The 15,167-nt window shown below is 37.7% G+C and overlaps 1 protein-coding gene across 7 annotated transcripts in view; it reads right to left on the bottom strand.

Moving 5' to 3' along the window:
- The window catches only part of KIF21A (kinesin family member 21A), a 146,927-nt gene that overhangs the window by 25,127 nt on the left and 106,633 nt on the right, over window positions 1-15,167 (bottom strand). For all 7 annotated transcript variants that reach the window (XM_063115509.1, XM_063115510.1, XM_063115513.1 and 4 more), the window contains 9 exons: window positions 11,005-11,073; window positions 10,686-10,900; window positions 10,386-10,539; window positions 10,018-10,212; window positions 9,494-9,595; window positions 8,610-8,775; window positions 8,101-8,121; window positions 3,316-3,376; window positions 2,886-2,940 (listed from right to left, as the gene is read on the bottom strand). In XM_063115509.1, coding sequence (XP_062971579.1) covers window positions 2,886-2,940; window positions 3,316-3,376; window positions 8,101-8,121; window positions 8,610-8,775; window positions 9,494-9,595; window positions 10,018-10,212; window positions 10,386-10,539; window positions 10,686-10,900; window positions 11,005-11,073 — 1,038 coding nt within the window. The remainder of the gene's footprint in view (window positions 1-2,885; window positions 2,941-3,315; window positions 3,377-8,100; window positions 8,122-8,609; window positions 8,776-9,493; window positions 9,596-10,017; window positions 10,213-10,385; window positions 10,540-10,685; window positions 10,901-11,004; window positions 11,074-15,167) is intronic.

The following is a 15,167-nucleotide window of genomic DNA, read 5'->3' as shown; positions in this document are numbered from 1 at the left end:
TCATGTCTCTCTCTGCTATCCCACAAGGGCGTGACTAACTAGGCTTTCACAGGGCATGAAAGATAAAAGTTACAAGAGATTCTCTCCTCTACTTAGTACTGGATTCAAACCATATTAGAATGTTTTCTTTGAGTTTTGGTAACCTCTGCTTATTTAGAATAATAAAACACAAACCACATGTTGCCAAACCAGTAGCTCAAAGACCAAACAAGAGCCCAGAGTTGTTTTTTGACTGGCTTGCCTGTTGTTTTAAAGATCAGGAAATTCTACATAAAAATCCATAATTAAGACTTCTCTTGAAAAAACCGAGGCTCTGGTAGCCTTCAGCCCATATTCCCACATGGCAAAAACAAGCAAGACTTGGTGGTGGCTATTTGTTTTAGGTGGTACATGTTCTTCCCAGGTAATCACAATGACCCCCCAACTCATTGTTTCACACCCAGCCAAATTACTCATTTACATTACCTAATTAACCATTGAGGGCCTTAAATTTATCCTGTCTATTTGCATGGTATTATTGTTTCAGGTCCTGATCTATCCATTCATCCATTATTATTTACTAAGCATTCCAAGAATTCTTTGTTTTCAAACATCTTAAGATCATTAGTTAATTCATCTAGTATCAAATGCTACCACAATCAGATTGGAAGAATTAACATTGTGAAAATGTCTATACTACCCAAAGCAATCAACAGATTCAATGCAATCCCCATCAAAATACCAATGACATTCTTCACAGAAATGGTAAAACAATCTTAACATTTATATGGAATGACAAAAGACCTCAAATAGCCAAAGCAATCCTGAGCAAAAAAAAAAAAAAAAAGCTGGAGGGAAAACACTACCAGACTTCAAATTATACTACAAAGCTATTGTAACCAAAACAGCATGGTACTGGCATTAAAATAGACACTCAGACCAGTGGAGCAGAATTGAGAACCCAGAAATCACCCCTCAGGCTTACAGCCATCTGCTATTGCACAAAGGCAACAAAAATCTACATTGGTGAAAAGACTGCCTCTTTAACAAGTGGTACTGGCATAATTGGATATCCATATGCAGAAGAATGAAACTAGATATGCACCTCTCACCATATACTAAAATCAACTCAAAATGGATTAAAGACTTAAGTAGAAGACCTGAAACTGTAAAATTACTAAGGGAAAATATAGCTGAAAAACTTCAGGTACTAGGTCTGGGCACAGACTTTATATACATGAGCCCAGAAGTACAAGCAGCAAAAGAAAAAATAAACAAATGGATCTATATCAAACTAAAAAGCTTCTGCACAGCAAAGGAAACAATCAACAGGGTGAAATGACAACCTACAGAGTGGGAGAAAATTTTTGCTAACTATGCATCTGAAAAGGGATTAAGATCCACAATATACAAGGAACTCAAGCAATTACACAGTAAAAAAAAACAGCCCAATTAAAAAATTGGGCAAAGGAGCTCAAAAGACATTTTTTAAAGGAAGGCATACGAACAGCCAACAGGTACATGAAAAAATGCTCAACATCACTAGTCATCAGGGAAATGAAAATTAAAACTACATTTAGATATCACCTCACCCCAGTTAGACCAGCTATAACCAAAAAGATGGAAAATAACAAATGCTGGCAAGGGTGTGGAGAGAAGGGAATGCTCCTACACTGTTGGTGGGACTGTAAATTAGTACAACCGCTATGGAAAACAGTATGGAGGTTTCTCACAACAACAGAAAGATTTTCCATGCTATCCAGCAATCCCACTTTTGAGTACATACCCAAAGGAATTGAAATCAACATGTCAAAGGGATACCTGCACTCCCATGTTCATCGCAGCTCTGTTTACAATAGCCAAGACATGGAGCCAACCTAAATTTCCATCGATGGATGATTGGATATGGAAACTGTGGTATATATACACCATGGAATACTACTCTGCCATAAAAAAGAATGAAATCCTCCCATTTGCAACGACAGGGATGAGCATGGAGAAACTTATGTTGAGTGATATAAGGCAAAGCACAGAGGGATAAATACTGCATGTGCTCACTCATAAGTGGGAGCTATGAGCAAAAGAAGGAAGGAAAGAAAGACCACAGAGGTGCGCTGGACTTGCAGAGGGAGAGAACATTACCTTGAGATACAAGGTGGAGTGGGAGGGAAAGCAGGAAGGGGAGGGAGGCTGGGGATAATTGGGTGGGGGACACGGGGTACAAACACAATTTGTGGTAATGGGCATGCTGCCAGTACAGATCTGGCCTTCACATCTTGGGCACAAGGGGTGACAATCAGCTTTGCATCTCATGAATATTCATAACCAATAAAAAAAAAGTTACCACAATCAATCTGAAATGTACCATGTTTTACACATTTAACAGAATTTATATTTATATTTACGTTTATTTCTTTAAACCCTAAAAATATGCATTATAGCCTCATAAGTTTTTAACACGATGATTGAGTTGTTTGATTATTCAAACCACATCAATAATCTCAAACAAAATAAACAAAAGAACTACCTATGAACATAATAGAATGCTAAAATTCCAAAAATCTCCTGCCAATCTAAATAATTTATATTGTATGCCACTTTAGAGTCTACATTTTAGTCAACTAACAGCTTAAGAATCAGCCTCCATAATTATATCTTATCCAGTGCGAAAAGTACAAGAACACATTAAAGCCCAAGTTCCACCAAGGAGAAATTTTCCACTAAAAGTTTTTTTCAGTTATCACTTAAAGGGAAATATGATAAAGAACTAAATTTTTTTACACATGGAAGAGCTTTGGTAAAAGCACACCTACTGGCTAATTGATTAATCTGAGGCCTAAGTGTTTAATACTAATTACAAAGAACAGTGGAAAAAATATTTGCCTGGTATTTTCAATTCTCCTTACCTTATTCTTAGGTTTCACTTCACCACAAAGCTTCAAAAGGTCTGAAGACAGTGTGCTACGTGCAAATAAATAATTAGTCACAAGATTAAATGAGAACTTATTATAAAAATCTATATGTCCTCTATGTTTACAATTATGAAAAAAATTATATGCCTATGTAAAACAAAGACAATATTTAAAATCAAAATGAGCTAACTTAAATATAATTCATTGTTCTTCCTTAAATATTTCAGTATTATTATTTTAAAATTTGTCATGGTTAAGCATGATTTAGTTTGGTTTCTGTATTTCTGTTTCTAGTGCTAGTCACTTAGCCATAAAATTCAAAATTATTTCTATTTTATGGCAATTGTTTGAAACAACAGGATAAAAGTATTAAAAGTATTATAGAAATAAGTCAAATCTATTACTTTTCTGAAGATTCTCTTACCTTCCTTCTGATCCTGGGCTGTTTAAAGGTGCATCCTCATCAGTACTATCCTCTACATTTTCTAAAAAAAATAATGTGCAAAATGTAAGTTTTACCCACATGTCACAGTTTGAATGGTGACTGCAATCCCTATGCTATAAAAAATATCAGCTCAACATATCAATATGGGCACTTTGATTTTAATAGCTGAATCAAAATAGATAGAACTGTAGAAAAATATTTCTAAGAAACTCCTTTAATCAAGTCCTAGGATGAGGAAAAACATGTTCAAGATAGGAAAACCATGAGTTTGAATGGTAAAACATAGAAGAATAACATTCATTGGATGAGAACGTTCATAGGATAGGAATGACATCATGTATTTAACTGAGTAAACATATACTCATATATATACACATATATATATCAGAGTCATGATTAAAACTGCAAGGTTAAAAAAAATGCCACATGAGCTTCCTTTAATGTATTGAGCCAACCAAGAACACTATGTAAGTGTAAACATACAAAGGCACTTCAAAAAGTTCATGGAAATATTCGTATTATCTTTAAATTCTATTTTCCATGAACTTTTTGAAGTACCCTCATACTTATTTTACTTTATGAGTTATGCCAATTTACTTAAATATTTTTCTTTTTTTAAATTTTTTATTTTTGCCTTCAAGTAGAAAGAGAGAGAGAGAGTGTGTGTGGAATTGTTCAGAAATCCCACATCAGCATGCAGCTCATTCACAAGTACACAGAAGACAAAAACAGTAGGTTTGCATGCAACGGTTCTGAAAACTAATACAAATAAACCACTGCTATTTCAAAAAAATTGTAGCAGACTAGTAAAAAGACAGAAAAATGAAACATATATAACTGGCAAGAAGTCAATAAACAAAACAATCATCAAAATTAAACTACTTACAATGCCATTGCGTCCCCAACATAGGTGAGGTTATTAAAACACATACTTTTTTTAAATAAAATCATTCCACAAAACTAAAGACAATATTATGAATGACATATATATATTAATAAAAAATATACAGGATTCATCCCCTTTTAATTTTAGTTTATTTTATACAGGTGGAATGTGGCCCATGAGTCAACTAATTCCTTTCTTTCCAGTGACGTTCCCTTCCTTCCTCATGGTTTAGCAGACACCTTGATAGACATTCAGTAATACTTGATACTGTTATCGGAAATGGAACCACATCTAGGACCCACACAAATGGAGTTTACTTTCTGAAATGAAGAAAATGGTGGTCTTGAAAGTATTGTATATCTCAAAGACCACTAGTAGAGGAAGACTCAGGGACTTGCTTCACAGACAGGATAACTGAGTGCCAAGATGCTGAATTAATTGACAATATAGAAACTGAGGTTATAAGGAAATGGCAAACCTAACCTCTGTTTTCCCATGTATAAAGTATAAAAGCAGGCTAAGATTTGCTAGTATTTTTCTTGCAGGGAGTGATGAACCTAACAATATGTTAAACATCATGTGAGTGCTTAGTAAAAACCACTTAATTCCTGCTTAGGCATGTGTGCCTTATTTTGAGATAATTGTCTTGACATAACTAACCTAGCCAGAGCACAGAGGACCCCACCCAGACAGTCACTAACTCAGACCCCTCTTCAGGACTGAGTTTGGTGAGAACCATCACCTCACTTTCATACTCTCAGCTCTGAGAACCTAACTCCAATTCAAGGTCACCTTCTTTTCCCATCACAGTAGCTTCAAAGCCAAAGACAGAGACAAAACTCCCAAAAGCCCTGAGTTCATCCATATCAGTGTAAAGTTTCAGTCTCATTTCACTCAAAGTTAAGCAAATGGCTGGGGTTTTTTGGTCTTTTTTAAATTATTTTTTAAAAGATATATAGACGGTATATAGGTAGCCAGACAGACAGAGATAGGAGAGAGAGAGAGAGTAGTGTACAGAAAATAGTTAATATAGCAGCCCTGAGAATGTTATCCTTAGACAGGCTTGTCTGCTGGGGGCGGGCTGATTAGCTCAGTTGGTTAGAGCACTGCCTTGTAACACCAAGGTCAAGGGTTCAGATCCCTGAACTGGCCAACTGCCAAAAAAAAAAAAAAAAAATTGCAAAACTGACCTTTGGCTGACAGCTGAAAACTTAGCTCTCAGAGTATCCCATATCAACAGTGACTCACTGTACCTGAGCTGTTTGTGCAAACTATATGGTTTATGCTGAACACTTGCTTTCATTCTAGGAGTCTAGAATTCTGGTACATGTTAAACAAATGATATCTCTGTGACCATGCCCAATAAAAACCTTGAGCACTGAGTGTCTAATGGACTTTCCTGGGCATATTGCTGCATTTTTGTTGCCGGGGGATGACTGCACTCTGTGTAATTACTCCTGGGACAGAGAGAGCATAAATAAGCCTGAACATGGATTCTTCCAGAGTCCATCTATGTCTTTTTACCTCATGATCCAGCTGTGTATCCTTAACACACTGTTTCTCATAAATCTTAGTCATGAATACAACCATATGCTGAGTCCCATGAGCCTTCTAGCAAATCTCCAAAGATGGGGTGAACTTAGGGACCCCAATCTAGGTATAGGAAAATAAGGATGTTCTTCATGAGCTACAAAAGTACAAGCCTGTTAGCATGGGGTGCTGGTCCTGGCTTATCCTCTAGCCTTAAGTTCCATCATTCCATGTCATGTACTTGTTGCTCTGGAGCACTAACCTGTTTGTATGTCTCATGCACACAATATTATGGCTAAATTTCCATGCCTTAAATTGTGCTGCTCTTCTACTTGGAGTTACTCTTCTCTGTCCCCCCTTCAACCTTGTCTTTTACCTGGCTAACCCTTTTTCTACCTTTATATTTCAGCTCAAATATCACCTCCTCCAGAAAGCCTTCATTGATTCCTTCATTCTTTTTAGGTGGCCCCACTCTGTGCCCCCATAATTCCCTGTATATATCCCAATCACTGCTCTCACTGCAATGTATCATAATCTATTCGTCGTCTGTCACCCTCAGCAGGGCATCAAGTCCATAAAGACAAGATTACCATCTCATTCATCTTTGATTTCCAGTCCCCAGCCCAATGCTTGAGGTAAAATTGGAGAGCTAAGTACATGTTTTTCAAAGCAATGTATCTGACTGTCTAGCTTCTGTGGATTTAAATCTCATTGCTTTCCCCTCCCATGATCTTCCTCCAGCTCCTCTGGTCTAGACAGTCTGATCCCTAGGACAATTTTCTGCCATAAGTCATAGGTTACATCAGTTAAATAGGTTTCCACTCTCTCCTTCCGACCTTTCTTCAAGCGAAGGATAATTGAAAGTTGTTTGAAAGTTGTGAAAAAGTAACACTGCTCATCAATTTAGCAGTTTAATATTTTTCTTCACAAAAGGACATCAAAGAATTTTTCTTCCAAGTTCAACGAGATTGTACTATATATTATATTACAAGCTGAGCCACTAAGAAGGACAAAGAGAAGAAGGAGCAGGAAGAGGGAGAGGAAGAAGAAAAGGAGGAGCAGGTGGAGGAAGAAGAGGAGGAAGTGGGGAGGAGGGACAGAAGGAGGGGAAGAGAGAGGGGCAGGGAGAAAGGGAGGGGAAGAAACTTGCTTGATAACACATGGAAAGGCAAAAATGCTGGTTATAATGCCAAGTACTTGAACAGCCTAACTTAGCTCCTTTTAACCAATTCCACTTCTCCTATGTGTCCTTGCCATGGCCTGAGTAGCTTAAAATAATAGCCTTTCCACATACATATTATGCAGTGCATCTTAAGGAAATACTATTTTGATATTAATATGTCATGTAAACAGCTAAAATATCAAAAGGATCGAGTACTTTATTTGCATAACATCGTATTTAAAATAAATGTAATAAATTAGACTATAATTATTCTAATGACACAGAGAGGTAATTATGCTTAATCATTCTGTTACTTTCCTCTCCTTGAAGCAAAAGCATCTAGACAACTTTTGACAAATTTGCAACTAGAAAAAAAAGTTAAGATCAGATTTTATTGAAATGACTTTAATTAAATAAAACTATGCTCCAAAAATTATCATTCAGACACATCGCAAGTAGTAAAATTTCCCTGACACTGGTGGTCCTTCATATGTATCATCACTAAGAGGAGACAGAGATGTTACCAATGGGTGGGTATAGTTCATGTGAATGTTGCAGAAGCAGGAGAAAAAGGTTGAAAACCTCTATACCTAATGATCTATAAAGTTCCTTCTAACTTGAAAATATTATGCTATGATTACAAATACCATTTTGACCTGTTCAGATGAAATCCTTTGGATAGTTTTATTCAATTTAGAATATTAAAAAATGTGTGCCTAATTTTACAAAAATAAAATAGGAAGGAATCTAGCAAATATATACCAAAGACAAATAAATATACATCAAAGACACATATGAAAGAAAGTTATTTTTAAAGTTAAAATAACAGATGCATGTTAATAGGTATATTTAAAAATTAAAAAGGAACATATATTCCATTTTTTCCTACAAGAAAGAGAAAGAACGCAGAGGATTTATGAAACTGGAGCCACAAATGGAGCTCAAATAATAAAAGAAATAATTAACTAAAGCATACTTCTTTAAACATCTGAGAATTTTAACATCAGGAATTTTAATAAAGACAAAGACTTAGTATGTTTGTGGTCATGGACACATTTCCAAAAAGATCATGCAAAAACCAGTTGACTGCCAATAAAAATTTTTATACGAGGTACCACAATTAGTGTACATGAACAATTAGTAATTCATGCAGCTGTAGGATACACAGAAAGCTAAACATACTTACCTAATGGTACGCTATCTAGATCTGTGTAAATAACAGCAAAAAGGAAACAAAAAGCAATACTCCAATCAAAACAGATCCAAAGTTAAGAACTCTCACATAAAACAAGATTATGTACCATTTATAAGATATGTAGAATAGATGCCATAGCAATAACTTATAAATTTATTTTTTAAGGCATAAGATATGCAGAGTAACATAATAAAACTTGTTTACTATTTTAAGTAATTTAAAAAACCAATTCAGAAACTTGGTTGGTCTTCTTTACCCATAGAAACTAATTGCTTAATAAGTTTAAGTAAGCCTCTTAAAGTCGGTAATCATTTCTTGGAACAACAATAATTACCTCCCCCAAAATTTACACATGCAAATTAAAGAAGAAACAATTACTAAAAGCATAAGTAAATATAGCATCTATTCAGTCAAGCCATAGAGGAAAGAGATATAGCATAGCATGTTCAAAGAGCAAAGGTACCATGCAATCCATTTAATTAAAATTTAGTTCAAATTACCTTGTAAAGCATGGCCTAGTAAAGCATCTAGCTCAGGATTTAACTCTGCTTTCTCTTTCAACATATGGAATAAGAGCTGATTTTGTGTAGCACTGGTTATTTCAGTTTGTTTGAGTCGACCTTCAAGTACTTTAATTTGAGCCTCTTTCTGGGCAGCCTGAAGTCCCTGCAACAACAACAAAAAATTATCTTAGGTCATACAAAACAGAATCTACCACACAAAGATCTGTATCAAATAGCAAATGCATATGATATATGGACTTTGACATCAGAGAGACCTTGATTCATTCTAGCTCCTCCACTTATTAGCTTGGTGATCTTCCTGATTCTCAGTTTCCTCATATGCAAAATGATGTGAATAATGCCTACTTGCTGGCACATTGTTGAGATTAAGTGGGAGAACATAACATAAAGGGTCTAACACAATCCATGGTGGGATTAGAAGTCATTAGCACCTTCAGCATTTGGGTAGAAGCTTCATACAGGAGACAAATTAGAGCATTTACATTCAAAAGAGGAGGATAATACAACTATTTTTCCTTTCTGATTCTCTTTTGAGCTGTAAAGAATCGGAATTAAAAACAGTTATGGTACCAAATTTATTTGCATCCTGAGAAATTTTTTTAAATGCTTCCTTTGTTAAAGCGAAAGAGGAATTATTTCTTCTTTATTTATCTATTCTAATACATAAGCCTAATAAATTAGAAGTTAATGAAATTGATCTAAATAATGCTGACTCTTCTAAACTCTAAGTAAAGGTAAAAGGAATACTTTCCAATTAAGAACAATCTTCTTTCTTATTACAGAAGGTTACTGGAGAAAGATAAACAAACTACAATTAATTAGTCAAAAAAGTTTTCAGTAATAGGGTAGTTAAATCTTACCTTATTGATGCCCATTGACAAGAAGTGATCTAGCAGGTATCGGGCTTCTGTAAGTGTGCAAGCATTAATGACTGCAGTGACATCCAATGTCTCACCTTCTTCCTACATCAAACCAGCATATTATGATCATTACTTTGAACCCAATGCATTTAAATAGAAGGCAAGAGCCTTCTATTTATTTGATAGTACTTGTTTAGCTAGTGAGACTGCTCAGAAAACTGTAAAATATGATTCCTACCCCAAGAAACATATAGTTTAATTGAAAAGATAAGATACATTTGAGCAGTTAGGAATCCAAGGCAGGATGCAATAAATGATACATGTGTTGTACAAATAATAGATAATACTACAAAATCAGAAGAGAAATCTGGAGAGTAGATAGGAAGTGGTATACATGTAAAGCCTAAAAATCAGATTAAACCAATAAATAGAAAATTCCTTCATATAAGTTCAAAGTGTTTTGAATGATAAACAGTACAAAAATACTTTTCATTAAGCCATTACACATTTTTAAACTTACAAACCTTTGCTTCTTCCATCTGCATGATGTTGGCTTGACAATCAGAAATACTGTCATTGATGTAATCTATATTAGCAGTTAGGGACTCCATCTCCTCATTGATGTTAACCACATTTTTATCTCCCTCTCCACTCTCCTTGATTATCTTCTCTCTTCTTTTTGAAAGTTTCTCTCGTCTTTTTGTGAGTTCTTCCCGTTGCTATTGAGAAAACAGGTAGGATTTTAAGAAATGATGTTCATCTGTTCATATACAGTACAATCAAAACAAAAAAAAAATAAGTTCGTAAGTATTAAATTTACCCAGGGAGCACATTTAGAAGAGTAAAATTAGCAGTCAGCTAAGGGGGAGAAGCTAGTTTCTATTTTCCATACCTTGAGGAGTCTATTCATATCTGTCTCCATATTAGAAATAGTCATTTTCTGCATGATAATGTCTGTGACCCTGCGCTCAAGAAGCTGCCACTTCATGCGAGCTGTCTTGGAAATAAACACTCGGCCAGTCAATCCTTTCCTCTGATATTTTTTTCTATAATCAGATAAATATAGGCAAATATAATTACTTATGTATTTATTTAATGCACTACCAAATAACTGTTTTTTTTATTTAACTACAACATTCAGTATTAATGCCCAGACAGATTATGGCAGGAGGAACAGAAGAATCATGTGGACCTGGTTCCATTTGTTGTGGCCGTTGGTAAGGCCTGGACTCTTGCCACAGGAATTCTCATTTTCTGCTGGGCTCCTGCCTTTGATGCCTCTGTTTCAACAGCAGCTGCACTAGAACCTGTGTCCTGAACAGAGGCATCAGATGAAATCAGCTTCCGAGTGACTTTCCCAGCCACTTTATCTGACATTGGCCTTACTTGTCGACGAAGAGCTGTAACCTGAAATAGCAACAGAGGTTGACTCATTCTCTTAATCTACAGAAATATGTCATTTATCTCAAAGTCAGAATGTTTCCTCCAAATCATCAACTTGCTTACTGTACCTCTTCAGTTTTGCGACGAAGAACCACTTCTTGGTTTCTTTTTTGGGCTTCCAGAAGCCTAAGTTGATGCTATAAAATAATATTGAATACACTGAAATATTAAATTGAAAGATATGATACTTCCTACTCCTACAATAACATTTCTCCATCTCCCTGGGAACTATAAGTGTTCTTAGCAGAATCTGAGTCAACAACCTTTTATCAATTACTACAGATACAGGCAAAGTTATCTCTGTGCCCCATACTTTTATTCAACACTTACATAGTGCGTAGTATGTGCAAATAGTGTTCTAAATGATTTACGAACATTCTCATTTAATTATTATTAGAAATTTTGTTTTAGTTGCTAGCTGAGGCACAAACAGAAGAAACAAAGCTTAGAATATTTTCAGTGAGTCATTTTATAATATACACAATAATTATAAACTGTTGTAAAAATAGGGAGAACATATATTAATTGTATTAGCACTTTATAATAATTTTGGAAATGCTATTATAGTGGGTTAAGTAAATGGACAATAAATATGTTAGTATTGACTAACTATTTGTTTCTAGGTACTCTAGATGATAAAGATAACTAATTATGGATTACTTCAAGCCATTCTATAGAAATATAATTTAGGAAAGAATTTTGGACTGAAAAAATGAACATAGATCCTCATCCTGGTTCTATCATTTATTCAACTCTGCTCTTGGGTGAAACTTAGGAATTGAACTTCATTGCAAACATTCTGTCTAGCACTTAAATTCTGTTATATAACAAATAATCTTTCGTGTTTTGTATCTCAAATTCAAACAGATCATTCATTTCATGTTTATGATATTCCTATTTCATCATACGGAAATTCCTTAAGAAAAGGATGCTCTCTTACTGTCATATCCTCATTGCCTACTACAGTGATTGACATAGAAGCAAAGTTAATAAGTGTTTTTTAAATGAATGAACTACCAAAAACTACAATTAACATATAGGTTAAAACTTGTTACTACATTGAATTTGTTCCTGTCGAAAACAAAATCTCAAGATCATTCACATTTTTTGTATGATATACAAAATCACACTTGGCTTTCTAAGGGTTCGAAGATGAATATGACAAAGAGTAATTTAGAAAGGAGATCAATATGCACACAAAGAAACAAAAAAAAGAGAGGGAGTCTGACAGTTTAACATGTGAGTAACCAACTGCATATCTTTATAATAGAATATAGGCATCATATGTTATGAATAAGATAAAAAAGTTTCATCCCAGGGGTTAATTGTTCAATATTGATCTGTCTATATCTCATATAAATTAGTAATAAAAAAATAGGTAGCATACAGTGTAAAAAGTTATTTCTGTTGTCCAAAAGTTTTCACTAAAAATAAAATAAATAGCCAAAAAGTAGAAACCACCCAAATGTCTGTCAATTGCTGAATGGATAAACAAAATGTGCTCTATCCATATAGCCATTAAAAAGGGATGAAGTAGGGCCGAGCCTGTGGCGCACTCGGGAGAGTGCGGCGCTGGGAGCGCAGCGATGCTCCCACCGCGGGTTCGGATCCTATATGGGAATGGCTGGTGCACTCACTGGCTGAGTGCCGGTCACGAAAAAGACAAAACAAAACAAAACAAAACAAAAAAAAAAAAAAAAAAAAAAAAAAAAAAAAAAAAAAAAAAAAAGGGATGAAGTAGTTTCAAGATGGCGGCGGCTGCGGCGGCGGCTGGCGCGGAGTAGCTGAGGTGGAAAAGGTGGCCACTGGGCCTCAGGCAGCCGGGAAACTTGTGGACCTTCCTCTGGCCATCTCTTAAGGGAGGACTGCTGCTGCTGGCCAGTCGTGGGGGCTCAACGCCACTTTGCCCCCGGCAGGAGAGGCTGCCTCATTTACAGGCAACAGCTTTGAAGTGTGGAGCAGGAAAAGAACTGATTCTTAGCTGCAAAAGCGAGTCTTGAAACAGGGAACACGGCGCCAGGGCTGCTGTGGATGCAGCCAGGATCCCGGAGGCTGGGGCCGCACTGAAGGCGGCCAGCTGCCCTATTCAGGATTCGAGGTTTCAGGCCGGCATTAAAGAAGATTCCTGGGAGCGCCCAAGCGGCGCCGCGACTGAACAGCCCGAGGCGGCAGCGCCGAGAACACGGAAGGCAACAAACCAGAGACAGAGCAAGCGCCCGACCTGGCACAGCACTGTGAGTGATCCCTGGCACAGCTCTGTTCGGGGGGTGGATGCCCACGTGGCTCCTGCCTGCACCACCAGGCCACTCACTACCCAGGTGCTGCCTCCATTTTCCCAGGTGCGGGCAGCTCCGCCCTGCTCGGCCATCACTGAGCCCATTTGCTTGGCCTGGCGCGGGGCTTTCCGGACCCTGCGGGCCGGCCTCCTCTCCCACTACCTCCGCGGTTCTTTGGCGGGGCTGGGGGTGTGGGGCGTCCCGACCAGTGTTGGGAGGGCTAGGAAGTACGGGCGGGCCGACTGTCACTCCACCACACCCTGGACTCCGGCCCCGGTAAACTTCCTGTTACTGGGAGGCAGATACCATCTCTGCGACCACCAGTTTGGAAAAAAGCCTAACGAATTTCTGGTTGGGAACAGTGTGGTAGGAGAGTTCCCAGGTCCGCTTGAACCTGCCGGAGAGCAGGCTGCAGGTGGGCACTAGACTCGGTTTATACCGGGGGGATACAAAGGTGAACAAGACCCGAGAAAGATCTACACAGTGCTACAAAGGCACCCAGAGAGACCGGTCGTCTGTGCCTAGCAGAAACCTGGTAGACTTCCTGGGTGAGGCGGTGCTGAGCAGGGTCTTGAAGGCCCAGCTGATAGACGAGGGGTGCAGAAGACACGCCCCAGCCCAGCACAGTGTGCACAGAGGGGGGAGACGTGCGGCCAGGGAGGCGGAGACTCGACAGAAACCACACACCGGTGGGGTCGCCACTGCACGATCTAACAGCCTGGGCCAGAGCACACGGAACGGGGAGAAGTCCTGTACAGAAAGTGAAAGCTCAACAGAGATCACACACCCTGTGGTACGTGATCCACCAGCCCAGCAGAGTCCAAGCTGACCAGAAAGGTGGATCCCCGGAGAAGCCCAAGACCCGAGGCAACCACACACACAAGACACTAGAGGCCAACTGAGCAGTCACGGCGGGAGCCATACCAAATTGGCAACCACAGCAACATCCTAGTTAGTCATTAGTCTCAAACCGGTGGACTGTGAAACCCCCTGCCACAATGAATAAACACCAAAAAAAAGACACCAGAAATACAAAAAATCAAGAAAGTACACCACCAAAAGTTAATAAATCTCATACTCTAGATCCTATAGAACAAGAAGCCCTTGAAATAACTGACAAGGAATTTCGAGTGATAATTCTAAGGAAACTGAATGAGATACAAGAAAACTCAGCTAGACATCATGATGAAATGAGGAAAAGTATACAGGATCTGAAAGAGGAAATATACAAGGAAATCAATGTCCTGAAAAAAAATGTAGCAGAACTTGCTGAACTGAAGAAGTTATTCAGCGAAATAAAAAACACAACGGAGAGTTTAACCAGCAGGCTTGTCGAAGTTGAAGAGAGAACCTCTGAACTTGAAGATGGGCTGTTTGAAATAACACAAGCAGACAAAAAGAAAGAAAAAAGAATCAAGGACATGGAAGAAAATCTGAGAGAGATATCAGACAACCTCAAGCGCTCAAATATCCGAGTCATGGGTATTCCAGAAGGGGAGGAAAATGGAGATTCCATTGAAAACATATTCAACAAAATAGTGGCAGAAAACTTCCCAGGTATAGGAAAAATCACAGATCTTCAGATCCAGGAAGCTCAACGATCTCCAAACGTATTCAACCCAAAAAGGCCTTCTCCAAGACATGTCATAGTCAAATTGGCAAAACTCAGAGACAAAGAGAGAATCTTAAAAGCTGCAAGAGAGAAGCGTCAAATCACCTATAAGGGAGCCCCAATCAGGTTAACATCAGACTTTTCATCACAAACCCTAAAAGCTAGAAAGGAATGGGATGATATTTTCAAAATACTAATAGACAAAGATTGCCAGCCAAGAATACTCTACCCTGCAAGGCTATCCTTCCGAAATGAGGGGCAAATAGTATATTTCTCAGACAAACAAAAACTGCGGGAGTTCACTACCACAAGACCACCCTTACAAGAAATCCTCAAGGGAGTA

This window comes from Cynocephalus volans, chromosome 12 (assembly GCF_027409185.1).
Source record: "Cynocephalus volans isolate mCynVol1 chromosome 12, mCynVol1.pri, whole genome shotgun sequence".
In the NCBI taxonomy this organism is placed as follows: Eukaryota; Metazoa; Chordata; class Mammalia; order Dermoptera; family Cynocephalidae; genus Cynocephalus; species Cynocephalus volans.
This window is presented reverse-complemented; position numbering and strand designations above follow the sequence as displayed.